At 42.3% G+C, this 26,920-nt stretch overlaps 6 protein-coding genes, 1 long non-coding RNA gene and 1 pseudogene across 39 annotated transcripts in view; 4 read left to right on the top strand and 4 right to left on the bottom strand.

Moving 5' to 3' along the window:
* The window catches only part of LOC130516294 (zinc finger protein 512-like), a 5,027-nt gene extending 2,359 nt beyond the window's left edge, over positions 1 to 2,668 (top strand). For 2 of the 5 annotated variants that reach the window (XM_057017286.1, XM_057017287.1), the window contains 7 exons: positions 222 to 326; positions 423 to 547; positions 714 to 800; positions 877 to 975; positions 1,042 to 1,209; positions 1,780 to 1,977; positions 2,046 to 2,668. In XM_057017286.1, coding sequence (XP_056873266.1) covers positions 222 to 326; positions 423 to 547; positions 714 to 800; positions 877 to 975; positions 1,042 to 1,209; positions 1,780 to 1,977; positions 2,046 to 2,168 — 905 coding nt within the window. In that variant the 3' untranslated portion in view covers positions 2,169 to 2,668. Of the gene's footprint in view, positions 1 to 221; positions 327 to 422; positions 548 to 713; positions 801 to 876; positions 976 to 1,041; positions 1,272 to 1,429; positions 1,473 to 1,779; positions 1,978 to 2,045 lie in introns of those variants that run through there. The other 3 variants (XM_057017283.1, XM_057017285.1, XM_057017284.1) reach the window with 3 other exon arrangements.
* Positions 1 to 9,705, top strand: part of LOC130516300 (zinc finger protein 512-like) — a 20,983-nt gene extending 11,278 nt beyond the window's left edge. For 2 of the 4 annotated variants that reach the window (XM_057017300.1, XM_057017303.1), the window contains exons 18-19: positions 6,728 to 9,046; positions 9,517 to 9,705. The gene's annotated coding sequence lies outside the window, so the exon portion shown is untranslated. The remainder of the gene's footprint in view (positions 1 to 6,727; positions 9,047 to 9,516) is intronic. The other 2 variants (XM_057017301.1, XM_057017302.1) reach the window with 2 other exon arrangements.
* Positions 2,714 to 3,912, top strand: LOC130516539 (uncharacterized). Its single transcript, XM_057017649.1, has 4 exons — positions 2,714 to 2,737; positions 2,807 to 2,887; positions 3,058 to 3,156; positions 3,239 to 3,912. Exons 1-4 carry the CDS (start codon positions 2,714 to 2,716, stop codon positions 3,719 to 3,721), a joined length of 687 nt encoding a protein of 228 aa, XP_056873629.1. The 3' UTR covers positions 3,722 to 3,912.
* Positions 3,854 to 4,338, bottom strand: LOC130516336 (fatty acid-binding protein, brain-like; annotated as a pseudogene).
* On the bottom strand, positions 6,926 to 26,920 carry LOC130516321 (uncharacterized). Of its 7 annotated transcripts, none has more exons than XR_008947415.1 (7): positions 26,522 to 26,920; positions 26,083 to 26,388; positions 9,953 to 10,033; positions 9,515 to 9,556; positions 8,240 to 8,335; positions 7,608 to 7,673; positions 6,926 to 7,339 (listed from the first exon to the last, which is right to left on the bottom strand). XR_008947415.1 is itself a non-coding variant. In XM_057017349.1 (7 exons), exons 1-7 carry the CDS (start codon positions 26,619 to 26,621, stop codon positions 7,272 to 7,274), a joined length of 774 nt encoding a protein of 257 aa, XP_056873329.1. In that variant the 5' UTR covers positions 26,622 to 26,920; the 3' UTR covers positions 6,926 to 7,271. The 7 variants fall into 7 exon arrangements, 5 of the variants coding, with proteins under 5 accessions (XP_056873329.1, XP_056873331.1, XP_056873332.1 ...); XM_057017349.1 differs by having other exon boundaries at positions 6,926 to 7,355; positions 7,608 to 7,658; positions 8,226 to 8,335; XM_057017351.1 differs by having other exon boundaries at positions 7,608 to 7,658; positions 8,226 to 8,335.
* On the bottom strand, positions 10,379 to 15,962 carry LOC130516339 (uncharacterized). 13 transcript variants are annotated; one of them, XR_008947431.1, is made up of 12 exons: positions 15,453 to 15,962; positions 15,181 to 15,281; positions 14,977 to 14,992; positions 14,424 to 14,615; positions 14,076 to 14,296; positions 13,147 to 13,964; positions 12,882 to 12,965; positions 12,766 to 12,808; positions 12,023 to 12,216; positions 11,916 to 11,943; positions 10,674 to 11,838; positions 10,379 to 10,543 (listed from the first exon to the last, which is right to left on the bottom strand). It is a non-coding gene; the product is annotated as an uncharacterized LOC130516339 (long non-coding RNA). The 13 variants fall into 13 exon arrangements; XR_008947432.1 differs by having other exon boundaries at positions 12,792 to 12,808; XR_008947429.1 differs by having other exon boundaries at positions 12,766 to 12,965.
* On the top strand, positions 15,998 to 25,787 carry LOC130516286 (zinc finger protein 512-like). 6 transcript variants are annotated; one of them, XM_057017258.1, is made up of 19 exons: positions 15,998 to 16,321; positions 16,962 to 17,092; positions 17,162 to 17,217; positions 17,303 to 17,361; positions 17,475 to 18,037; positions 18,158 to 18,244; positions 18,586 to 18,690; positions 18,786 to 18,910; positions 19,077 to 19,163; positions 19,242 to 19,340; positions 19,406 to 19,573; positions 20,144 to 20,341; positions 20,410 to 20,511; positions 21,191 to 21,253; positions 21,424 to 21,522; positions 21,605 to 21,708; positions 21,833 to 22,028; positions 22,616 to 25,222; positions 25,604 to 25,787. In XM_057017258.1, the coding sequence occupies exons 2-17, from the start codon at positions 16,975 to 16,977 to the stop codon at positions 21,855 to 21,857; spliced, it is 2,058 nt and encodes a 685-aa protein (XP_056873238.1). In that variant the 5' UTR covers positions 15,998 to 16,321; positions 16,962 to 16,974; the 3' UTR covers positions 21,858 to 22,028; positions 22,616 to 25,222; positions 25,604 to 25,787. The 6 variants fall into 6 exon arrangements, with proteins under 6 accessions (XP_056873238.1, XP_056873236.1, XP_056873235.1 ...); XM_057017256.1 differs by having other exon boundaries at positions 21,799 to 22,028; XM_057017255.1 differs by having other exon boundaries at positions 21,605 to 22,028; positions 23,409 to 25,222.
* On the bottom strand, positions 21,817 to 22,906 carry LOC130516337 (fatty acid-binding protein, brain-like). 3 transcript variants are annotated; one of them, XR_008947422.1, is made up of 3 exons: positions 22,609 to 22,806; positions 22,114 to 22,503; positions 21,817 to 21,992 (listed from the first exon to the last, which is right to left on the bottom strand). XR_008947422.1 is itself a non-coding variant. In XM_057017393.1 (3 exons), exons 1-3 carry the CDS (start codon positions 22,877 to 22,879, stop codon positions 22,381 to 22,383), a joined length of 318 nt encoding a protein of 105 aa, XP_056873373.1. In that variant the 5' UTR covers positions 22,880 to 22,906; the 3' UTR covers positions 21,817 to 22,380. The 3 variants fall into 3 exon arrangements, 2 of the variants coding, with proteins under 2 accessions (XP_056873373.1, XP_056873372.1); XM_057017393.1 differs by adding an exon at positions 22,858 to 22,906 and having other exon boundaries at positions 21,817 to 22,503; positions 22,609 to 22,781; XM_057017392.1 differs by having other exon boundaries at positions 21,817 to 22,503.

The raw sequence follows: 26,920 nt of genomic DNA, 5'->3' as shown, positions 1-26,920 counted from the left end.
CATCACACACACACACATACACAAACACATGAAAAGAGTCTCACATGTGTGTCATGTGAAAGCCATCCAAGAATGTATAAATGTGTTGCTGGACAATAAAGTTGACCTGAGCAAAAAAATAAAGAAATCTGAATTTACCAGTGTTATTTCTTTTTCTTCCTCGCCACATGCTTTTATTTTTTAGATTAAATGACAGGAACTGGATCGGTATGTTATTTCAGGTTTGCATGGAGCCGGTGTTTGTGAAGGGTCCACGCTGCATCGGAGCGATGAGCAGAAACCCCCCGTCAGCTCCATCAAAAAGGATCCTCCTACCTACCCTGCAGGTGGAGAGAGGGAACACGTGTTACGACTTCACGAATTCCAAAAATTCCCCCAACATTATTGCTCAAAAAACAAATTTCTTCTTTTTGCTTTTCCAGGAAGTGAGGAGGAGCGCTGGCAAATCCAGATTGTGGCCAAAGGCAGAGTCAGTTGTCCAAAGTGTAAAAGTGTGAGCAGGAAGACGGTTGAAGGTCTGAAGAAGCACATGGAGAACTGCAGACAGGTGAGCCCTGAGCAGCCAAACACTACAGAGAATCAGAGCTTGAGCCGCTAACACAAACATCAGCCCACATTTATTCAAATAAGGCCTTTTTAGGGAGGCCTTTTAAAGAATTGGTGATTTAATTAGCTGGTGATTAAGTTTGTCTTTTATTTAACCTGATGTGCAGCAACCTTTTACCTGCCAGCACTGTGGGAAGCAGCTGAAGTCGTCCACAGGGATGAAGTATCACATCATGGCCGACCACAGCCACCTGGTAACGACCGTCAGACCTCCAGACCTCTTCTATTTCACTCTTTCTCTCCTAATAGTTTCATTAAAACTGGTTTTAGCCCTTGTCAAATGACGCCAAGGACCTGGACGATCGTGTGATCAAAGAGAAACTACGCAAAATCCTGAAGAGACTCGGAAAGTTAAAATGCTCCAAAGAGGTAAACTAGCTGTTTGTGGTGAGATGCATCAGGATGAGGAGCTCCAACCTTCAACTTTTCTGTCAGGGCTGCAACGCGGCATTCAGCAGCATCATGGGATACGTGTACCACATGAGGAAGTGTGGGAAGCAGGAGTCTGAGCTGGAGAAGCTGCTGCTCAACTGCTCCCACTGTGGGAAACCCTACAAGTCCAAAGCGGGTCTGGAGTATCACCTGAGATCGGAGCACGCTCCTGTGAGTCACAGCACCCAACGCCACTTGTGCTCTCAGGCACATGCAAATAGCTTCAAGACCAGGTCAGCGACGTCACAATGGGATTTTCACCTTCAGTTACAAAGATCTGACTACTTATGAGCAGTAGTTCAGTGATTCCTGTAAACGGAATAATAATAAGTCAGCGCTCTGCAGGACTCTGCTTATTTCCAAATGTATGTAATCCAAATAAATTCTGTAGGAGGTATGGCAGGAGGTATGAGGACTGAAGGTCCAAGAAGTGCATGAAAGATAAGTAATAATATAGTGTGAGAATTCCAATTTAAATGACATCAACTCGGGTTTCTGTCATTACTTGCACCACTTCTACCACCATTTACAATTAAAACAGCAATAGAAGTGGTGTTATAAATGATAATTGCCGTAAAATGATAGTGAAATAAGTGATGCCAGTAACCAAATATCCTTTTTATATGATAGTATTTACCTAATCAACACAACATTAAAAAAACAGTGAATATAAAGTAACAAATGAGAATGATATAATAATGTATGGATGCTATTTTCTCCTTCCACCCAACACCTTCACAGATGCCGCTGAAGAGCGATGAAGATGAGGCCCAGAATGCTCAGAGTGAGGCCAACCCGGAGAGGACGGCCAGTGGTCGGGTGCAGCGAGCCTCGGCCCAGGTGGCCAACTTTCACCTGGCTGAGATCGCCAACAATGAGCTGCCCAAAGACTGGCCCAAGAGGAAGTTTCAGTCGGACCTGGTGCCTGATGATAAAAAGGTGAGGACATCTGGAAGGACAGACGCGGGACATTCTGTTGTGCTCGTTCACGTTTTTATGTCTCGTAGTTGAAGTACGCCCGGCCGGGCCTGCCCGCCTTCAGCCAAGATGTGCTGAGGAAGTGGAAGAATGAGGTGAAGCTGCGGAGGAAGGTCAAATGTCCCAACCAGGTAGAAGATGCTTCATCTTAAACTCAAAAGGGCCATAAAAAATATATAAATGCATTAATGGAAGAACAGTGACAGAAAATTACAGCTGCTGACCCACTTCAGGGGTTTAGGAAGTGGGAAAGAGAGGGAGCAGGTATTCACTGAAGTCCCCCTGAGCTGCCTGCAGGCTCCAGTCTGGCCTGGGAGCTCTGCTGTACAGAAATGTGCACAGTACATCCACCTTTTATCCACCTTTCATTTATCTCTGATGTGAATGAAGAACACTTGAATTGCTGGGTCCCGTGTCTGAATTGTGATTAATCAGATTGATCCACAGACACCCTCAAAATAATCTGCCTAAAACGTTCTATTATAATCTGGCAGTCTAAAAACAGTCATTGTTAGGAAGAAACACATGTTTTCATGATGACATCGCACAAAATCTCTGGAGGGTTCTTTTTACTGGACTTGATAAGTCTGCCAACATGAGCTGGACCACAGACCGATGCAGAGAATCAACAGTGATCAGTTATTGATCACATGTTCCCAACATTTGACAGTGGAACTGCAGATTAATGTGTGCCGTTATGGAACAAAAAGACCTATTTATGGTCAGTTTATAATCTTCTGGATATTCTAAAAATGTCTTCTTTTGGGGTTATTTCCTTCTGTAACTGAAGCTGCTGGTAACTGTTGGGGGTTGTTGCTCCACCTACACCAGTGTGTCGGGGCTGAAGGCTCATCTGGGACTGTGTACGAAGGTACGTCGGCATCTTTCTTTAACTCTGAAACATCCCTGAGTGACCCTGGTCTGTGGACAGAAGCAGGAACTGCCTGGTGTAGATCTGGGACGCTTGAAGATTGTTCACACGTCTGATGAATAATCTTTTGTGGCTGACATTCCGAGTGATGGTATTTCCTGTGATCTCAGGGTGAATTTGAGGCAGGAAAGTACAGGTGTCTGATCTGCAATAAAGAGTTCAACTCTGAAAGTGGAGTCAAATACCACATCAACTCTATCCACTCGGAGGTATCGGATGTTCTGCTCTGCTCGCCGTCCTGTGATGCACGGCAGGTTTTTCTCCTAACATTTGCATTTCTGCCCTATGCAGGACTGGTTTGTGACGAACAAAAAAGCCTTCAAGAAGTTTGAGAAGTTCCTTAAGAACCAGTCCAGGGATTTTGTGCAAAATGTGGCCAAGCAGGGGTTGGACCGGTACCACCACAGTCACCTTCAGCATCACCACTGTCCACCACTGAGACAACTTCCTGCACAATCTTCATCAACATTTTGTGTTTACTTCAGGAATAGGAATGTTGAAAGTTTTTGGGATCTTATTCCAGGCAACACTTACACATTTACATACCATTTTGGAAACCCATCCCCTTTCACTTCTGCTTTAACAACTTTGAATCTTCATGTTACATTTAGTTCCATCACATTCACACTTAAGTTGCTACCTGGGAGTCCCTCCAGGGCCTCGTCAATGTCTGTTTTGATTCGGGATTTGACTGGACATGTGGGAATGTGTATTTCTACATGTGTGTTGATTTTGCTGCTGCCCAGAAATCACACAGAAAAAAATATAAAGTAGACCATTAAATTATAGCTTAGTAAGTGTTCTTGTTTTACAGTGTAATCCCTCATATTGAACAACACTAAAAAACAAAGTAGTTGGGCCTACGTTCCATGATGCTATACTTTTAGATGTTATTTATGTCATAGTTCACTTTAGACAGAAACGTACCATGACCATCTTGCCGTCCTTGATCTCTCTGACGAACGTGGTCTCTTTGCCGTCCCACTTTTGGACGTGGACCAACTTGTCTCCCTCCAGAGACACTAGACTGAGAGACACAACACATGGTGACCGTACTGAAAAGTGTGGCAAATTAATCTTGATTACTCCGGAATATGCCGATCTGAGATGATTGAAAGTGTTTGTTGATGATGACGGTCGGTTTGGTCACGTTCCTGACCTGTCGGGTGGCGAAGCCCACGCCTGGGACATGATATATGAAGCACATTTCAACACTGAGATCAAAGAAAAAGAGCAAAGCAAACGGTAGAAGCACATTACTGACCGAGGGCTTTCATGTAATCATCAAAGTTCTCGCTCTCCACCAGTTTCCAGGTTGCACAGAAGGCATCGACCATGGTGATGGTTTTTCAGAGGCCAAGTATTCTGAAGAGCACAGTGAGTTAGCTGCGGTCGTTCAAGTTTCCCCCCAGTGTGTTATTATTCCGCGCCTTATTATTATGCATGCAGGTGGGCAGGGCCACGGGTCCCATTGGCTCAGGAGATTTTTGCTCTGTTCCTTATTGGACGGTTAAATTGGGTCACGGTCCTACTGACCCGTAGAGAGGTGGGGCAAAGCTAAATTAGCTCATTTGTATGCGCGATGATGTAATTACTCTAATTCCTGCAGCCAGCTCAGGTTGATGTGGTGCTAAAAAGGAGAAATTCTCCATTTTAAAGATGACCCCAAAAAAATCCAACTACAACAATGAAAAGCATGTTATAATGATGCTACCGGCAGAAGAGTAGTCTTCAAATCCCCATGAATCATTTCCTCATGTCCCGGCCCCCCCTCTCCAGTCAGCCCGGTGCCACCCGATCAGAATGTGTCCTGTTGGGGGTCGTCGGTGAAGCAGAATCACTTTGTTTGACAGCTCTTTGTCCTGAGTTGCATTACTGACCCCACCACCACCACCACTGCAATTACTTCATGCTTCACATGCACGGTAACGACTGTCCTTAAGTGTGTGTGTGAGAGTGTGTGCATGTGTAAGTTCCGCTTTCTCACACAAAGTCAGTGTTTAAATTAATTATCATTTATTGTGAGACAATTAAAATGCTGCTATTTATTGGGAAGATTTCAATCTGTTTTCATTAGAACTCATTCTCACCTGAATATTGAAGCATGAATGTTAGAAATATAAAAGCATGAATCCATTTGAAGGCGACCATCATGTTATCGTCTCCTTTTCTTCTGGAACTTCTCTTCATTTGACTTCCTTTAGTGCTGAAACTGCAGCAGCTTTCTGTGGTTTCCACAGTGTCGCCTCCCTTTTGAACTGATGTTGAGAATTGTGAAGCTAATTTTCCGAAACAACTAGCAGAAGTTCGATGCATCTAATTTGTGTCCATCTGTGGTCAGCTTTTCATGACATCCTTTCACACTTTTGAGAGAAAGAGGAAGTTGAGCGTGGGTAGAGTTAGAGTTGAAATATAATTCGATTTAGTAAATGTGTCTTGTTTTAAGTGATGGTTGTCTTATGCAACCAGACAGAGTCAAGTTTCTTTACTGCTTCCCATGTGAATAGGGTGAAATATCAACATAGTTGCTGATGAAAACATTTAAGGTTTCGACAGATTTGAGTTCCTCCCCCCCCAGTTTATTATTGATGTATTGAGTTTTGTGATGAATGTGGACAGCAGCGGAGCTGTGAGGAGCTACTGAGAACTGTATCATTCCCTCATTCTCAGTATGGGCTCATCTTCATCTCCTGACCTGAACCGTCACGATGAAGCGCAGCTTCTCCTTTTAATCAGTAACAACTTTCTAAGTGGCTCAACTGTAGAATCACCACAGGTGCTCCAGCATCAGAGGGGATGTTTGAATATGTAGAGCTAAAACTAGAGGCCTTCAGCCACCCAGAGGAAGGAGATTCTGCAGATAAGAGATTAAAGTGGCCCGGAAAGACCCGGGTGGGGCAAAGCTAAATTAGCTCATTTGTATGCGCGATGATGTAATTACTCTAATTCCTGCAGCCAGCTCAGGTTGATGTGGTGCTAAAAAGGAGAAATTCTCCATTTTAAAGATGACCCCAAAAAATCCAACTACAACAATGAAAAGCATGTTATAATGATGCTACCGGCAGAAGAGTCGTCTTCAAATCCCCGTGAATCATTTCCTCATGTCCCGGCCCCCCCTCTCCAGTCAGCCCGGTGCCACCCGATCGGAATGTGTCCTGTTGGGGGTCGTCGGTGAAGCAGAATCACTTTGTTTGACAGCTCTTTGTCCTGAGTTGCATTACTGACCCCACCACCACCACCACCACTGCAATTACTTCATGCTTCACATGCACGGTAACGACTGTCCTTAAGTGTGTGTGTGAGAGTGTGTGCATGTGTAAGTTCCGCTTTCTCACACAAAGTCAGTGTTTATGGAGGTACGCACAGACACAGATGAGTGATTGTGACTCTTGATTGGGCAGTTTATGGTCGTTCATTTAAGTTGGACTCAGGGGAGGTTTTTTGATAAACTGTCATGAGCATTAAGCTTGGAGCTGATGTTGTGTTTTAAAGGTTGACCTGTTTTTTTGTGGAGCAGCTTCTGACACACTGGGATTGTCAGTATTTCAAAAGTCTCCTTCCGGTTAGTTTTTTAATTCTATTTGTAATGCATCATAAAAGTAATTTTAAAATACCACTGACCGAGCTGCCAAATTCAAATCTTGTTTTGGTTTAGTTTTGAGGAAATATAAATCTGCACCTCTTCTCATTTTCTTTTTAGCACCTTTGTTTTTGAAGGATCTCCTGTTGATTCACTTCTTTTGAACAACTTCATTTCCTCTGTACTTCATCTGAGAACAGGGCATGCAGACATTAATCATACCTGTAGGCTGGAGCTCTACTCAACAACAACAGCCGGTGAAGGAGCTCTGGTGCCCCCTGCTGGTCGGTGGCAGAAGTGTCTCCTAATTTTGGGTTGAATTAAAACGTCCCCGATATTAATAACACCAATTGTACAAATAATACTTTAAAGTCTTCACCACTGAGTTGACTCTGAGAAACATTGTTTGAAATAGCTTTTAATTTCATACTTACAGTAAACACACTTTGTTATTTAATGCTACAAAACCAAAGCTGTCATTGAAAAGAACAAGAAAAAAGGAAGAGAATGAAAAAAGTATCAAAACGATTAAAAATGAATGAAATTCTATTAAATATGCAGCCTCCTATTTGCTCATCAACCAAAATATGCTTCTAAATGAAACATATTTGGACTACATTTACTTATTTAACAGGTAATACAATATAGGAATTAAAACATTTCTTAACAAAAAACCTCTGCACATACAAGAACAAATAAAACAAATAAAAACAGACAAGCAAATAAAAAAGTTCTTGGCTGCTATTATTTGAGCTGTGATGGTTGTGTTGGTGCTGACATTCTCACAGTGCTGTAGGTCACATTGGGATCACCTTCATCACCAAAAACCTGAAGAAAAAAAACGAAACAGAATTGACAACCAAACAAACTGATTTTTTTGTTTGAACTCCTTTGGTGGATGATGTTGACTTCAAATCCATCATGGACAAATGTGAAAATAATGAAGGTGGGTCAAAAATCAAAAGAATAACCTAAATCTTTTATAAATGTATTCAGTTATGTACCAAAACCAAGGCTGAACATATTTTAGCATCTGTGAAAGCTTCTGTGAAGGCAAACAAGGACCCGTTATCGTTGTACCTGGGCTCCACCGTTGGTGCTCTTGTAGCTGATGGAGGCGTAACAAATGTTCTCCTCAATTTTGACCTAAAGAGATGAAAATGTGCGACTCAGTTCTGCATTAAGAAGTTTCAATGTTCGCACTTCCCGCTAAGGGGTCACACTTTATCTCTCATTTTCTACACTTTGACAGACTTTTTTTCAACTTCTCTTTCTTTGAGAACGTATTTGGGTCAAAAAAGCTTCCCCAAGAGATCTTTTGTGGTTCAGAGTTTGGCTGCTTTTATTTCTGACAAGTTTTTGAAATATTTTTCAAAATGTTTCTGTGCATACAAAAAGTCTGTCCGAACCTTTTTAATGTGTTATTGTGCTATGGAGGAAAAAAAAAATCTTCCTCAACTCTTCTGGACTCAAGTGCCCGAACCAAATCAACCCAGGCGACAGTGAAACAACAGCATTAAAGAGAGGACAGAGATGAGGTTTATGCTCTTGGTGCTGGTTGGGTTCTTAGTGGAACACTTTAGATAAAACCGGGGAAACATAATGACTCCAAGGCACATTATGATTATGATTATTGTGGACTTGCACATCATTCTACATTGACATTTCAAATGACCTGTTGGTCACTGCTAAGTTAACATCATGAAACTTACCAGTGCCTTTTCTCCTTTTATATATGAAAACTGTGAGGCAACCGATGGTGAGGACAACTGAAGCGGCTGCTGCAAAGAGGTTCCGCCACCACGGATCTGGAAGATAATGGAGATATTTGGTTCTCATTCATACAACATAATATTAATGAATCTGGATCTTATCCCCCAAACTGATTACTATGTAGAAAAAGGACAAATGGACTTTAAGGTTATTAAAGGATTTTCCATTATAAATGTGCCTGACTACCCTCTTTAGGCTGTGACCTGCCTATAATCATTATATGAGGAAGACCTCTTCATCATCAGGACAGGACTTTAGACGACTGTATTGGTTTAACTGGGAGAAATGGGACAGCCCATAACAGTCGATGATCTCATCGAATTCAGGTGATTCAAGTGAAATCACCACAAACCAACATGTGTTGTTTTTCTTGTCGTGTTTCACCTCTTTATTTTAGCTTGTTCCTCTGGTTGTTCCTGTAGTAATAATCCACAACAAACCTTTTAAAATCAGCTTGGATCAGAAATATTTCACTGACAATTTAGTTCTAAGAAAAGTTTGTGTTATGGTTGATCATGTCTTTGTCGTAACAACGAATCTTAGAGCGCTGCAAAGTTTATTTATCCAAACAGCTGCAGGACGTCCAAGCAGGACGTTCCAAGCAGGACGTTCCAAGCAGGACGTTCAAGCGGGACGTTCCAAGCGGGACGTTCCAAGCAGGACGTCCACCCTACAGGGGTTGAGTGGGGTCGAGGTTACTGATCCATCCTCTCCTGAACTGCTAAGTGAGCCTGACCATCGTCAAGGTAACGCTCAGTCAGATACCTTGGAGATGTAGGATGATCACTGGTCCATCCATCCATCCATCCATCCATCCATCCATCCACCCATCTATCCATCCATCATCCATCCATCCATTCACCATCCATCCATCCACCCATCCATCCATCCACCCATTCATCCACCCATCCATCCATCATCATCCATCCATCCACCCACCCACCCACCAGTGTAGCAGCATCATGGTCTCGGGTGCTGGGACCAGTCAAGAACAATAGCAGCTGTTTGGGTTTTATTGAGCACGTAGCTCCTCATCTGCTGCTCATGCCACAAACGCAGCTTCCTTATTAATGCGGCGCCGTTTTAAAGGGAAATAAAAAAGGCTTTTAAGATTTACTGCCAGGGAGAATGGTTGCAACACAGACACAAACTACCAACACAGCAGGAACCAGAAAATTAAAAAAGCCAATGTTGTGTTACGGATGTTCTCTTACAGGTACCATCTGCACAGGTTGTTGCTGGAGTGGTGGTGGTGGCTTCAGAAGAGAAGAGAAGAGACAAACTTGAGTAAACAGAGAAAGCCAACAACAGCAACATTTAAAACATCATTCAGTGGAGAAAATGTGTCAGACACAAATCAAAAGTCTGGAATTAAACTTGCAACTGCAGCAATGACAAAACATGACTTTGAACAGTTGTGTTTGTGTGTCACGGGGTCCCAAACTACACAGAACATTTTAGAAGCTGTTCCCTCTCTGTTGGTCCAGATCAAAGTCTTTCACCATCAATTAATTTAGTTGAGAGAGCCAATGTTCCCTCTCAGGTGATGTGGAGAGAAGAAGCTTCCCTGGAGATGTTCCAGGATGCAGATGACTGAAAATAAAATCAACACAAACCAGAAACTAAAACACAAGTTATTGTTGAGTCATTACCTTTGCTCTGAGAAATATGGTGGGTTGTTGGTGTTGCTGAGGTGGTTCCTGGAAATATTGATGCCGTAGTAGTGATGGTGGCTTCAGAACAGAGCAGAAGAGAAGAGAAGACAACAGAAGTGAATGGAACACAACACAACACACAAAATAGACCAGAACACAACACAACAAACATGAGAACAGAGACATGAGCAAACAGAGCAACAACAGCAGCAACACAATCTTCCTCACTGAAATGATCGTTGTGGTTCAGGTGAAGATGAAACTATGTGATGGGAATACTCACTGGGGACACAGAGAGATAAATTGTAGCATATGGACGTGTTTGTGATCCTAAGCTGTTAAACTGGCGACAGGTATAAACACCTGAATCTTCACCTCTGAGGTTCTTGATGGTCAGAGAACAGTTCTCAGATAGACTCAGTCTGCCTGGTTTATCAGATTTAATCTTTCCAAGACTAATCAGCTCGATTGTTGCTGATGTATCACTGAATATCCATGTAGTATAGATACAATTCTTCTGATCCTTTATCAGGTTTTCACAGCTCAAAGTTACTTCTTGATGTGCAGTCAGATATTTTATGTTGGCATCTGAGAAAAAAAGAACAAGAATCTGTTCACAGGTAGAAAATGTCGTTGTTTCTGTTCATTTATTGTGAGACAATTAAAATGCTGCTATTTATTGGAAGATTTAAATGTTTTCATTAGAACTCATTCTCACCTGAATATTGAAGCATGAATGTTAGAAATATAAAAGCATGAATCCATTTGAAGGCGACCATCATGTTATCGTCTCCTTTTCTTCTGGAACTTCTCTTCATTTGACTTCCTTTAGTGCTGAAACTGCAGCAGCTTTCTGTGGTTTCCAGTGTCGCCTCCCTTTTGAACTGATGTTGAGAATTGTGAAGCTCATTTTCCAAAACAACTAGCAGAAGTTCGATGCATCTCATTTGTGTCCATCTGTGGTCAGCTTTTCATGACATTTCACACCTTTGAGAGAAAGAGGAAATGTCAACATAGTTGCTGATGAAAACATTTAAGGTTTCGACAGATTTAAGTTCCTTTTTTTTCCCCCAGTTTATTATTGATGTATTGAGTTTTGTGATGAATGTGGACAGCAGCGGAGCTGTGAGGAACTACTGAGAACTGTATCATTCCCTCATTCTCAGTATGGGCTCATCTTCATCTCCTGACCTGAACCGTCACGATGACGTGAAGCAGGTGAAGGCTCATGGAGGATGGTTTTCTTGAGTCCGAGCAAACGTAGCTGGCCAAGGAACTTAATTTCCCTTAACTCATAATTGTTCTTGTCTCCATTAAAACATAAACGATTCCATCGGCTTCCAATCTCTTTCCTGGGCCCATAACCTGTTGGCGCAGCCATCATAAAGAGCTGGATAACCGGGTACACATAGTAAGAGACGACACAATTGTGGTCTTTGTTTGACTGGGGAGAAACTGGCACAAAGGAAAGCCATCAGTCATTTATTATGATTTGCTTCACCTGGTGCACTGGTGTCAGCATGAGGGCACATTCAAGAACAGTAGCAGACATTCTGCAACAGTTTAACAAATACCGGTACTTCCTCACAACCAGGAAGTGACGTGTAAATTTGTAAAATGTAACAATTCCTAATTCTAGAATCCAATATTTTAGATTAAAAAACATCATACAGTTGACTGTCACAGAGATCTTAATTACTACAGCTTCTTGAGGTCTGGTGTCTCTCCTGTGTCCTTTTGTCCTTGAAAGAGGTTTAGACGTTTCCAGACACCACCGGCCGTCTGACCTTTACCAGCCGTGTACTTGACAATAACAATGAGAAGGATCACCAACACAATAACAACAGCGATGCCTGTCATCAGTCCCTTGTGTTTCACCAGATCTGGATAAAGAAAAGCAGCATGGTGAAGCCTTCAGAGGTCTTTCAGGTATGAGGATCCAGGTGTAAATAATACTCACAGTTAAACGGTCTCATCCTCCAGGATGGCTGAAATGACAAAAATGAGTGTTATTAATGGACTGAGACAACTTCCTGCACAACCTTCATCAACATTTTGTGTTGCTACCTGGGAGTCCCTCCAGGGCCTCGTCAATGTCTGTTTTGATTCGGGATTTGACTGGACAGAAAACCAAATAATAATCTGCATCTTCCTGAATGTTCACTTCAGTGTGTCCAACACGTTTCATTTTGGAAACCCATTCCATGTGAGCGTTTTTTGTTTGTTTGAAGCCATGTAGACAAAGAACTTTGTTCCAGATACTGAAGAGAGAAAGGAAGAAGTGTGTTATTGGAAAATCAACCTGAGCAGCTTTGAACTTTCACCTGATGATGGAAATCATGCAGACATGAACCAGTGGGAAACACTTAGTTTAGACTGAGGTGAAATAGTGTCAATGTAGTTTTGAATTAAAAGTAAAATGTAAATATGAATAACTTTAAACAGGCAAAGCAATTATATGTAAAACTGAAATTGGTCCACAAACATCACAATCAGTAAATTACCAAATTACTCAAAAGTCTCTATAAACTACCTGACATTTGTCCATGTAGCAGAAAAATCACATTTCCTCCACTCTTATGTTAAACCGTTACCTTTGGCCTTTGACCCGATTATTTTGTTCATGCCTGGAATCATTATATAGTTAATCAGTGTTTAAAAGTTAGTGTAACGCTCATTAGAATCAAAGATAGAAGTTAAATATAGGTGACATGAAAACATGTTCTCTTCTCATGAAGTATTCAAATCACAGATACATTTTCAAGTCAAAATGATTCAATTCATGACATTTAATGCACATCGTTTAAAACCTTATGAGCTGAAAGGGTTTCCTCACCAAGATTCTCCATGTCTCTGTTGGGGAAAGAAAAGACGCAATCAGCTCAGAAAAGGAACAAAACCAAGAATTTTGAGCTCCCAAAACTACCTGTAAATAATTCACCAGTGAGATTGCTCCTGAAAAAGCTTAGACTGGCAAAGAAACAGGAGCAATGATCAGAGGGCAGGATCCCTGAAACCAAGATTCAAAAACAGAAAGTAAGTTTTCTGCAAGTGACCTCGCCCAAGACGACCAAAGTGAGGTCCGCAGGGTCTCCTGCCCTCAGTCATGTCTTATTCACACATAAGAATTATCAAATCAAGTTTAATAATCTGATTTCTTTCGGATCGAAGTAAATTAATTTAACGCTTACTTTGTCCACGAATGACCTTCTCTACTCACGCAACACGAATCCACGTTTGATCTCTGCAGAGGACCCTTTCACTTTCGTTTTAACGGCTGGAGGCGCGTTCGGCACCACAGAAGAAGAGGAGCGGCCAGCGAATCAGAGGTGACGCGTTGAAACGCGTTTAAAACAGTATAAAGTTAAACAATTGCATCTACTGGAAGACAGGCGATGTTTGGATGGCCATGCCATTACCGCCAGGGGAGAAAAACAATCTTAATTTTGTATTTTATGAAAAGAGCTGTAATTCGTGCTACTGCCAGAGGAGGGAGCCAGATATCCCTTTGGTCATTAATCTAAATCTAATAGAATAGTGAAAATAAAGCTCCTGGTTTGAACAAAGGAAAAAAATGTTCACACAGTTCACACAATCATGACATAATCAGGACGATTTATTTGTGTTTAACGTTTTTGCAGCAAAATCCATCAAACAGTTGATTAAAGTCAACCTTCGTCAGTTGTGGCTCCAGTTTTAATGAAGGTTTGTGTGCAGCATTTTCCCTTTAATCTACACACATTTAAGGGAAGCTGTGATCTGTTTAGCTAACTGTTAAACAAGTACTAATGAAGTAATCACAACAACAAAAAATACAGCTATAATAGTAACTAAAATCACAAATTTCATCCTCTGTTGAATGGCAACCCTAAAATGAAGCGGAAAAATAGCTAAATTAGAGTTGTTTGATGCAGTACATGGATTAAAGACTGTCAACATCCAAAGAAATGCTGTTGTTTCAATATTTACATCCAGAGTGACTGAATTTATCTGACTAAGGAGTTCATGGCTTACCATAAAGAGTGATGTCCAGAAAGCAGGCAGGAGTACAGAGGACAAAGATTAGTGTGAAACAGAAGCATTTAAGAGGAGACAGTGGCAGGAAATGTGCCATCTTTACCTTATTAGCGTAACCCTGGTAAGATGTGGCGATGAGCTTGATGATCTCCATGTAAGCCGCTTTATTGTGTTTGCTGCTGAGGAGTTTGCCCTCGTTATAAAGACAGTCCACGGTGAGCAGGAGGTCTGGGAGGCGGTTGCACACCTGCCTCTTGCTGTCAGCTTCAACAGAATCAGGGTCAAAGGTGTGATGCAGCACCACCAGGATTGTCGGTTTCAAGGCTGGAAGGAAGGAGGAGTTGCAGACGGTCAGGTTTTATTCTGTTCGCAGTCAAGAAAACACACAATGTTCCAAATTGTTGGTTGAAAATCATACAAATAAGAGGAGCAGGACACAAAGAAGGGTTACCTGGAACAGTCTCCAAGGCTACAGAGATGTCAGTCCTAATGTGTGACCTCACAGGACAGAAAACCACGATGTCATCACTTTCTTCTGGAGAGAAAACCTCACTCTGGTTCAGCTGTTTCAGGAGGTCCACAATGTGAAGATGAGCCCCACCAGTGCAGCCCGCCAGGTGGACATAAAACTTTTTCCAAGTCACTAAAAACAGAGAAGGCCGTTTGGCTGGATGTGAGATGCAGCGGTGAGGCTTTGGAAAACACAGATTTTTGCTCATTTTGTTGATTATTTTCTTCAAGAATACACACCCATCCTAAATGTCACCCACGCCCCCCCGTGTCTGCTTCAAACTAAAATGTCAGTTTAGTTTTGACAGGAAAATGATTTTATTGAGGAGGTTCAGTTTTCATTGTCATTCGTGTTCTAAAAGCTGATTTATAATATTACAAACATAAAACATTGCATTTATCTTCAGGTGTAATGGAGCTTTATTTTATTCTGTGTATACTTAAAGCATCACAGCTGGTATGTTGTGGGTTTATGAAATGATTTGTGCGCTCACCAGTGGTGTGGTCCATCTGTTTACAGACAAAAAAAAGATGGAGGCAAATTTAATTAAATGAAGAGATAACATGAACATCAGCCCTAGAACATGGAGTCCCACCCACAACACAGCAGAAACATCCCAAACTAAACAGAAAAACGGGAACGTTTACAGCCTCACACCAACAAGGGTTTCACGTCTTTATTCATCATTTTTACTTACGTTCCTGGATGATAATGTCCTTGAAGTCCTCCTGGCTGATCTGCCACACACTTACCAGAGAAAACAGAGCTCCTTCCTGGATGTGACTGGCCTTTACTTTCCTGTTGATGACATTACAGAGTAAGTGCAATGATGATAAACATGAACACAGATGGAGGATGACAGCATAAAATTCAACAAAATTTGTGTTTTAAAACTGCCAAGCGATAGACTGTAGAGAAAATAATCTTTCATAAAAAAACCTTCTTTTATTAAATCTAAAAACCACTCACGTTGATTTTTGGCCCAAGATTACAGGTAAATTCGTAGAAATTAAACATGAAAAACGTGTTCAATAGTGCTGAAATCTGGCCAAAGTTGGATCACTTTAATGAAAATGTTGACCTGCCCGCTGATGCTGTCGACCTCTCACCGGAAGACTGCTCGCGGGAGGACACGCCCACCTGCTGGCTGCTGCTGCCTTCAACGTCTGCTCGTATTCCTGACCACTAAATATAATCTTTGCTCTTTTTCTAATGCGACCAAGCCCAAATTACACACGAGGAGAGACGACGTGTGCTTTATTTGCATCATGAAACATTTCAACACTGCGTCGCATTATTGTGACGTTGCATTATTACGTCGCTTTGCCAGCTACTGACTGATAAACAAGTCTAGCTGCAAAGGGCCCAACCAACGGAAAATGGCAGCTTACATTTCAGGATATTCTAAGTTCACTTTTTAAGAGGTTTCAATTTTCCACCCACAGATGAATATATATCCCTCCATGCACAGATAACCTTACAAAAATTACGTAATTCCTACCAGTACTCCTCCCTCCATTTCTTGCGCCTCACACTTGTTGAAACCACGTCGGTCATGGAAGAGTAGCCGAATTAACGACAGACCGTTAAGGCAACAGCAGATGCAGCAGGGAGAGTGTTGTATTCTGCTGCACATCAGCCAGAAGCAGCGTGGAGATTCGTCTGCCTCCTATCGACACGAACTTGAACGCCGGAGTGTTCCTAACAGCCGCCCCGGGCCTTCCTGGACGTTAGCCTCTCCTAGGGGGTTTCGCTGCCGGAAGGGAAGGCGACAGAGGAGGCCAGACTGAACGACATGGAGGCAGTGGGTGCTTCCAGGGGGAGTGAGCTGTAGGACGGTAGGCTTCGTCGTCACCACTGTATTTCTCCAACCGCCAGGAAACAATGGAAACCAGGGAGCAGCAGGTTAACTAGCCAACACCAGATTTGTTTAAACTGCAGTGTCCGACTCGTTTTTATGTCTGACGTCATAAAAAAAAACATAAAAATTTGTTCGCTTTCAATGATGGTGGATTCAAGTGTGTGCGCTCCAGCTCGGGAATAACAGTTTTAATGGGGATACTGCAAAAACGAGTACTTCTCTTTTGACTGTTCTATCCTCATCTTGTGTATTCTGTGATTTCCCCACGGATAGATTTGCAGTTAAACGTCCTGCGTGATGGTAATATTTCACACAGTTTTTTCGGGAACCAATCTCTGTGCAGAAGTTATAAAGAAATAACATTGATTCTAAACAGGAACAAAAGTTGAAAATATACATACAGCAGTTCACTTGTGTTTGTTGAAAGTTACTCATGTGGAAATTGTAGATTTTTTTCCCCCGTTGTGACAGGAAAACTTAAAAATAACGAGTATGAGACAAATCAAGGGTTGCATGTGTTATATTTATTTTATTTCTGTCAGCTGGTCAGCAGAAGAGCACATCTGTTGCAGCAGAAGAGGTCACGTATGTCGATGTTTTCTGTCCTGTTTTTACAGCCATAGCTTCCACATGGTGTTTGTGCACCTGGAATGGACCCTTCTCACAGCGGGGAGGATATGTCACCATTATATGTGCTCAGAAAGAAGATGTGTCAAGTCACAATCTAAAAGTGGTGAACCGTGTCCAGGTAATCAAACCGTTAGTTTTCATACATGTATTTTTTTCCCTTTTTACGTCAATTTAGTTTCTCCTGCAGCTTCTAAACGGATGCCACAGAGAACCTGTGAACTGAATTCAGTTGGATTAGTCAAAGTAAGGATGAACTCGTTCACTGAATATGCTGTTTTGCTGTTGTGAAACTGGCCGGTTAGAGGCATCATCTATTTCTGTCCTGCAGAATGATGAGCCTCAATCCCACGAGCCTCTAAAGATGAAAAGACCTTACGGCAAAAAAAGGTAAGAAACACCTGATGAGCCGCAGATAGACTGTTCAGGTGAGAAACTTCAAGAAGTCACCTCATAACTTTGAAACAATAATAAAAATAATGGATACATTTTCTCTGAAACAGGTTCAACGATCTTGCCACAGAAGCAGTAGATCACCCCACCAGCAGCTGCTCGGTGAAGTCATCAGGAGGACTTTCTAATGGGACTGACCCTGGGTCAATGGCTCCACCTACTCCGCGGCTCTCTCCAAGACTGAGGGCAAAAAATGTGTGGACTCAGGGTCCAGAGACAAGCAAAAAGCAGCACCTGCCTCAGGGTAAGAACTGTAACATCAGGAAGGACAGGAGGAACCCCGTGGCCACAGGTGGAGATCAAACCCAGGACCAGATGTGGAACTCCGGCAGGGACCGGGTAGGTCACTTCCCTCCAGACCAGACATGGATTCCTGGCAGGAGCCAAGAACAAGACGGAGTGGAAACAGTATGGGTGGTGTGTCAGGAACAAGGTCCTGTGGAGGACTGGGTATCTGATGGAGACGAAGGCCACAATCAGGCTTGGGGTGCAGACAGAGATCCAGCAGGGGGTCAGGGCTCCTCGGGGACAGAGCAGGTCTGGGGATCCGGTCAAAACCAGGACCAAACCTGGAGTGAGACCAGCAGAGACCGAGAGCACATATGGAGACCTGGTGGGCTCTTATCAATCACGCATTTCATATTGAAAGACTTCTAGATTAATAAATAGTTTTCAAACTGTATTTTGGTCCAACGCTCATTGAGTGACCTCATTCTCTGTTTGTTCTGTGTAGAGTTGAACATGAAGAAAGTCCAGAGAGGATCTGTGGAGCAGAGCCCCCCTCCTGACTCCTCTTGGCCTCCAGGGGTCAGACAACCTCGTAAGTAAAACCCCTCACTGTTTTGTCCTGATTGCTTTGGTGGTCATCAACCATCCCACCATCATTAGTAGACATGTCATGTGCCTCAAAAACACAGAAAACACCTGGATGGCTTTCATCACATCACACACACACACATACACAAACACATGAAAAGAGTCTCACATGTGTGTCATGTGAAAGCCATCCAAGAATGTATAAATGTGTTGCTGGACAATAAAGTTGACCTGAGCAAAAAAATAAAAAATCTGAATTTACCAGTGTTATTTCTTTTTCTTCCTCGCCACATGCTTTTATTTTTTAGATTAAATGACAGGAACTGGATCGGTATGTTATTTCAGGTTTGCATGGAGCCGGTGTTTGTGAAGGGTCCACACTGCATCGGAGCGATGAGCAGAAACCCCCCGTCAGCTCCATCAAAAAGGATCCTCCTACCTACCCTGCAGGTGGAGAGAGGGAACACGTGTTACGACTTCACGAATTCCAAAAATTCCCCCAACATTATGCTCAAAAAAAAACTTTCTTCTTTTTGCTTTTCCAGGAAGTGAGGAGGAGCGCTGGCAAATCCAGATTGTGGCCAAAGGCAGAGTCAGTTGTCCAAAGTGTAAAAGTGTGAGCAGGAAGACGGTTGAAGGTCTGAAGAAGCACATGGAGAACTGCAGACAGGTGAGCCCTGAGCAGCCAAACACTACAGAGAATCAGAGCTTGAGCCGCTAACACAAACATCAGCCCACATTTATTCAAATAAGGCCTTTTTAGGGAGGCCTTTTAAAGAATTGGTGATTTAATTAGTTGGTGATTAAGTTTGTCTTTTATTTAACCTGATGTGCAGCAACCTTTTACCTGCCAGCACTGTGGGAAGCAGCTGAAGTCGTCCACAGGGATGAAGTATCACATCATGGCCGACCACAGCCACCTGGTAACGACCGTCAGACCTCCAGACCTCTTCTATTTCACTCTTTCTCTCCTAAAAGTTTCATTAAAACTGGTTTTAGAGCCCTTGTCAAATGACGCCAAGGACCTGGACGATCGTGTGATCAAAGAGAAACTACGCAAAATCCTGAAGAGACTCGGAAAGTTAAAATGCTCCAAAGAGGTAAACTAGTGTTTGTGGTGAGATGCATCAGGATGAGGAGCTCCAACCTTCAACTTTTCTGTCAGGGCTGCAACGCGGCATTCAGCAGCATCATGGGATACGTGTACCACATGAGGAAGTGTGGGAAGCAGGAGTCTGAGCTGGAGAAGCTGCTGCTCAACTGCTCCCACTGTGGGAAACCCTACAAGTCCAAAGCGGGTCTGGAGTATCACCTGAGATCGGAGCACGCTCCTGTGAGTCACAGCACCCAACGCCACTTGTGCTCTCAGGCACATGCAAATAGCTTCAAGACCAGGTCAGCGACGTCACAATGGGATTTTCACCTTCAGTTACAAAGATCTGACTACTTATGAGCAGTAGTTCAGTGATTCCTGTAAACGGAATAATAATAAGTCAGCGCTCTGCAGGACTCTGCTTATTTCCAAATGTATGTAATCCAAATAAATTCTGTAGGAGGTATGGCAGGAGGTATGAGGACTGAAGGTCCAAGAAGTGCATGAAAGATAAGTAATAATATAGTGTGAGAATTCCAATTTAAATGACATCAACTCGGGTTTCTGTCATTACTTGCACCACTTCTACCACCATTTACAATTAAAACAGCAATAGAAGTGGTGTTATAAATGGTAATTGCCGTAAAATGATAGTGAAATAAGTGATGCCAGTAACCAAATATCCTTTTTATATGATAGTATTTACCTAATCAACACAACATTAAAAAAACAGTGAATATAAAGTAACAAATGAGAATGATATAATAATGTATGGATGCTATTTTCTCCTTCCACCCAACACCTTCACAGATGCCGCTGAAGAGCGATGAAGATGAGGCCCAGAATGCTCAGAGTGAGGCCAACCCGGAGAGGACGGCCAGTGGTCGGGTGCAGCGAGCCTCGGCCCAGGTGGCCAACTTTCACCTGGCTGAGATCGCCAACAATGAGCTGCCCAAAGACTGGCCCAAGAGGAAGTTTCAGTCGGACCTGGTGCCTGATGATAAAAAGGTGAGGACATCTGGAAGGACAGACGCGGGACATTCTGTTGTGCTCGTTCACGTTTTTATGTCTCGTAGTTGAAGTACGCCCGGCCGGGCCTGCCCGCCTTCAGCCAAGATGTGCTGAGGAAGTGGAAGAATGAGGTGAAGCTGCGGAGGAAGGTCAAATGTCCCAACCAGGTAGAAGATGCTTCATCTTAAACTCAAAAGGGCCATAAAAAATGTATAAATGCATTAATGGAAGAACAGTGACAGAAAATTAAAGCTGCTGACCCACTTCAGGGTTTTAGGAAGTGGGAAAGAGAGGGAGCAGGTATTCACTGAAGTCCCCCTGAGCTGCCTGCAGGCTCCAGTCTGGCCTGGGAGCTCTGCTGTACAGAAATGTGCACAGTACATCCACCTTTTATCCACCTTTCATTTATCTCTGATGTGAATGAAGAACACTTGAATTGCTGGGTCCCGTGTCTGAATTGTGATTAATCAGATTGATCCACAGACACCCTCAAAATAATCTGCCTAAAACGTTCTATTATAATCTGGCAGTCTAAAAACAGTCATTGTTAGGAAGAAACACATGTTTTCATGATGACATCGCACAAAATCTCTGGAGGGTTCTTTTTACTGGACTTGATAAGTCTGCCAACATGAGCTGGACCACAGACTGATGCAGAGAATCAACAGTGATCAGTTATTGATCACATGTTCCCAACATTTGACAGTGGAACTGCAGATTAATGTGTGCCGTTAATGGAACAAAAAGACCTATTTATGGTCAGTTTATAATCTTCTGGATATTCTAAAAATGTCTTCTTTTGGGGTTATTTCCTTCTGTAACTGAAGCTGCTGGTAACTGTTGCAGGGTTGTTGCTCCACCTACACCAGTGTGTCGGGGCTGAAGGCTCATCTGGGACTGTGTACGAAGGTACGTCGGCATCTTTCTTTAACTCTGAAACATCCCTGAGTGACCCTGGTCTGTGGACAGAAGCAGGAACTGCCTGGTGTAGATCTGGGACGCTTGAAGATTGTTCACACGTCTGATGAATAATCTTTTGTGGCTGACATTCCGAGTGATGGTATTTCCTGTGATCTCAGGGTGAATTTGAGGCAGGAAAGTACAGGTGTCTGATCTGCAATAAAGAGTTCAACTCTGAAAGTGGAGTCAAATACCACATCAACTCTATCCACTCGGAGGTATCGGATGTTCTGCTCTGCTCGCCGTCCTGTGATGCACGGCGGGTTTTTCTCCTAACATTTGCATTTCTGCCCTATGCAGGACTGGTTTGTGACGAACAAAAAAGCCTTCAAGAAGTTTGAGAAGTTCCTTAAGAACCAGTCCAGGGATTTTGTGCATAATGTGGCCAAGCAGGGGTTGGACCGGTACCACCACAGTCACCTTCAGCATCACCACTGTCCACCACTGAGACAACTTCCTGCACAACCTTCATCAACATTTTGTGTTTACTTCAGGAATAGGAATGTTGAAAGTTGGATCTGATTCCAGGCAATATCGTTGCGGTTACACCTGAGGAGCCTGCCTTGATGGAACAGGGAGTCGACAGTGAGGCGGACGTTTCTAGGGAGCTCCTGTAATCTGCTCTCTACAATCACCAGATCAGGATCAAAGGTGTGATGCATCACCACCAGAATTACTGCTTTATTATCTGGAGACATAGAAAAGACCAGGGTGACTCAGCAAGGTAAGTTTCACTTTCACTTCTGCTTTAACAACTTTGAATCTTCATGTTACATTTAGTTCCATCACATTCACACTTAAGTTGCTACCTGGGAGTCCCTCCAGGGCCTCGTCAATGTCTGTTTTGATTCGGGATTTGACTGGACATGTGGGAATGTGTATTTCTACATGTGTGTTGATTTTGCTGCTGCCCAGAAATCACACAGAAAAAAAATATAAAGTAGACCATTAAATTATAGCTTAGTAAGTGTTCTTGTTTTACAGTGTAATCCCTCATATTGAACAACACTAAAAAACAAAGTAGTTGGGCCTACGTTCCATGATGCTATACTTTTAGATGTTATTTATGTCATAGTTCACTTTAGACAGAAACGTACCATGACCATCTTGTCGTCCTTGATCTCTCTGACGAACGTGGTCTCTTTGCCGTCCCACTTTTGGACGTGGACCAACTTGTCTCCCTCCAGAGACACTGTAGACTGAGAGACACAACACATGGTGACCGTACTGAAAAGTGTGGCCAATTAATCTTGATTACTCTCCGAATATGCCGATCTGAGATGATTGAAAGTGTTTGTTCTTACTTTACAGTTCCTGTCGTCGGCGGTGGTTTCATCAAACTCCTCCCCCAGCTTGAAGGAGATCTCTGTGTTTTTGAAGGTGCTCTGGGTGCGAACCACCACCTTATCGCCCTCCAGGCTGATGATGACGGTCGGTTTGGTCACGTTCCCGACCTGTCGGGTGGCGAAGCCCACGCCTGGGACATGACATATGAAGCACATTTCAACACTGAGATCAAAGAAAAAGAGCAAAGATAGAAGCACATTACTGACCGAGGGCTTTCATGTACTTCATGCTTCACATGCACGGGAACAACTGTCCTTAAGTGTGTGTGTGAGAGTGTGTGCATGTGTAAGTTCCGCTTTCTCACACAAAGTCAGTGTTTATGGAGGTACGCACAGACACAGATGAGTGATTGTGACTCTTGATTGGGCAGTTTATGGTCGTTCATTTAAGTTGGACTCAGGGAGGTTTTTTGATAAACTGTCATGAGCATTAAGCTTGGAGCTGATGTTGTGTTTTAAAGGTTGACCTGTTTTTTTTGTGGAGCAGCTTCTGACACACTGGGATTGTCAGTATTTCCAAAAGTCTCCTTCCGGTTAGTTTTTGAATTCTATTTGTAATGCATCATAAAAGTAATTTTAAAATACCACTGACTGAGCTGCCAAATTCAAAATCTTGTTTTGGTTTAGTTTTGAGGAAATATACTTCAAATCTGCACCTCTTCTCATTTTCTTTTTAGCACCTTTGTTTCTTGAAGGATCTCCTGTTGATTCACTTCTTTTGAACAACTTCATTTCCTCTGTACTTCATCTGAGAACAGGGCATGCAGACATTAATCATACCTGTAGGCTGGAGCTCTACTCAGCAACAACAGCTGCTGTCTGCAAACCTGCATCGGTGAAGGAGCTCTGGTGCCCCCTGCTGGTCAGTGGCAGAAGTGTCTCCTAATTTTGGGTTGAATTAAAACGTCCCCGATATTAATAACACCAATTGTACAAATAATACTTTAAAGTCTTCACCACTGAGTTGACTCCGAGAAACATTGTTTGAAATAGCTTTTAATTTCATACTTACAGTAAACACACTTTGTTATTTAATGCTACAAAACCAAAGTTGTAATTGAAAAGAAAAAAGGAAGAAAATGAATAATCAAAACGATTAAAAATGAATGAAATTCAATTAAATATGCAGCCTCCTATTTGCTCATCAACCAAAATATGCTTCTAAATGAAACATATTTGGACTACATTTACTTATTTAACAGGTAATACAATATAGGAATTAAAACATTTCTTAACAAAAACCTCTGCACATACAAGAACAAATAAACCAAATAAAAACAGACAAACAAAAAAACAAGTTCTTGGCTGCTATTATTTGAGCTGTGATGGTTGTGTTGGTGCTGACATTCTCACAGTGCTGTAGGTCACATTGGGATCACTTTCATCAGCAAAAACCTGAAGAAAAAAAACGAAACAGAATTGACAACCAAACAAACTGATTCCTTTTTGTTTGAACTCCTTTGGTGGATGATGTTGACTTCAAATCCATCATGGACAAATGTGAAAATAATGAAGGTGGGTCAAAAATCAAAAGAATAAACCTAAATCTTTTATAAATGTATTCAGTTATGTACCAAAACCAAGGCTGAACATATTTTAAACCAAATCAACCCAGGCGACAGTGGAACAACAGCATTAAAGAGAGGACAGAGATGAGGTTTATGCTCTTGGTGCTGGTTGGGTTCTTAGTGGAACACTTTAGATAAAACCGGGGAAACATAATGACGCCAAGGCACATTATGATTATGATTATTGTGGACTTGCACATCATTCTACACTGACATTTCATTAACATCATGAAACTTACCAGTGCCTTTTCTCCGTTTATATATGAAAACTGTGAGGCAACCGATGGTGAGGACAACTAAAGCGGCTGCTGCAAAGAGGTTCCGCCACCACAGATCTGGAAGATAATGGAGATATTTGGTTCTCATTCATACAACATAATAATTAATGAATCTGGATCTTATCCCCCAAACTGGTTACTATGTAGAAAAAGGACAAATGGACTTTAAGATTATTAAAGGATTTTCCATTATAAATGTGCATGACTACCCTCTTTAGGCTGTAACCTGCCTATAATCACTATATGAGGAAGACCTCTTCATCATCAGGACAGGACTTTAGACGACTGCATTGGTTTAACTGGGAGAAATGGGACAGCCCATAACAGTCGATGATCTCATCGAATTCAGGTGATTCAAGTGAAATCACCACAAACCAACATGTTGTTTTTCTTGTCGTGTTTCACCTCTTTATTTTAGCTTGTTCCTCTGGTTGTTCCTGTAGTAATTATCCACAACAAACCTTTTAAAATCAGCTTGGATCAGAAATATTTCACTGACAATTTAGTTCTAAGAAAAGTTTGTGTTATGGTTGATCATGTCTTTGTCGTAACAATGAATCTTAGAGCGCTGCAAAGTTTATTTATCCAAACAGCTGCAGTACATCCAAGCAGGACGTTCCAAGCAGGACGTTCCAAGCGGGACGTCCACCCTACAGGGGTTGAGTGGGGTCGAGGTTACTGATCCATCCTCTCCTGAACTGCTCAGTGAGCCTGACCATCGTCAAGGTAACGCTCAGTCAGATACCGTGGAGATGTAGGATGATCACTGGTCCGTCCGTCCATCCATCCATCCATCCATCCATCCACCCATCCATCCATCCATCCATCCATCATCCACCAGTGTAGCAGCATCATGGTCTCAGGTGCTGGGACCAGTCAAGAACAATAGCAGCTGTTTGGGTTTTATTGAGCACGTAGCTCCTCATCTGCTGCTCATGCCACAAACGCAGCTTCCTTATTAATGCGGCGCCGTTTTAAAGGGAAATAAAAAAGGCTTTTAAGATTTACTGCCAGGGAGAATGGTTGCAACACAGACACAAACTACCAACACAGCAGGAACCAGAAAATTAAAAAAGCTAATGTTGTGTTACGGATGTTCTCTTACAGTTACCATCTGCAGAGGTTGTTGCTGGAGTGGTGGTGGTGGCTTCAGAAGAGAAGAGACAAACCTGAGTAAACAGAGAAAGCCAACAACAGCAACATTTAAAACATCATTCAGTGGAGAAAATGTGTCAGACACAAATCAAAAGTCTGGAATTAAACTTGCAACTGCAGCAATGACAAAACATGACTTTGAACAGTTGTGTTTGTGTGTCACGGGGTCCCAAACGACACAGAACATTTTAGAAGCTGTTCCCTCTATGTTGGTCCAGATCACAGAACAGGACAGAACACAAACAGAAGTGAATGGAACAGAACACAACACAACACAACAGAATAGACCAGAACAGATCAGAACACAACACAACAAACATGAGAACAGAGACATGAGCAAACAGAGCAACAACAGCAGCAACACAATCTTCCTCACTGAAATGATCGTTGTGGTTCAGGTGAAGATGAAACTATGTGATGGGAATACTCACTGGGGACCACAGTCAGCTCAATTACAGCATCTGGACCTGTTTGTGATCCTGAGCCTTTAAACTGGCGACAGGTATAAAGACCTGAATCTTCACCTGTGAGGTTCTTGATGGTCAGAGAACAGTTCTCAAATAGACTCAGTCTGCCTGGTTTATGAGAGTTAATCTTTCCAAGATTAATCAGCTCGATTGCTGGGATTTCTATACTGAACAGCCATGTAGTATTGATACAATTCTTCTGATCCTTTATCAGGTTTTCACAGCTCAAAGTTACTTCTTGATGTGCAGTCAGATATTTTCTGTTGGCATCTGTGAAAAAAAGAACAAGAATCTGTTCACAGGTAGAAAATGTCTCTGTTTCTGTTCATTTATTGTTAGATAATTAAAATGCTGCTATTTATTGGGAAGATTTAAATCTGTTTTCATTAGAACTCATTCTCACCTGAATATTGAAGCATGAATGTTAGAAATATAAAAGCATGAATCCATTTGAAGGCGACCATCATGTTATCGTTTCCTTTTCTTCTGGAACTTCTCTTCATTTGACTTCCTTTAGTGCTGAAACTGCAGCAGCTTTCTGTGGTTTCCACAGTGTCGCCTCCCTTTTGAACTGATGTTGAGAATTGTGAAGCTCATTTTCCAAAACAACTAGCAGAAGTTCGATTCATCTAATTTGTGTCCATCTGTGGTCAGCTTTTCATGACATCATTTCACACTTTTGAGAGAAAGAGGAAGTTGAGCGTGGGTAGAGTTAGAGTTGAAATATAATTAGATTTAGTAAATGTGTCTTGTTTTAAGTGATGGTTGTCTTATGCAACCAGACAGAGTCAAGTTTCTTTAC

Source organism: Takifugu flavidus, chromosome 19 (genome assembly GCF_003711565.1).
Source record: "Takifugu flavidus isolate HTHZ2018 chromosome 19, ASM371156v2, whole genome shotgun sequence".
Lineage (NCBI taxonomy): Eukaryota > Metazoa > Chordata > Actinopteri > Tetraodontiformes > Tetraodontidae > Takifugu > Takifugu flavidus.
This window is presented reverse-complemented; position numbering and strand designations above follow the sequence as displayed.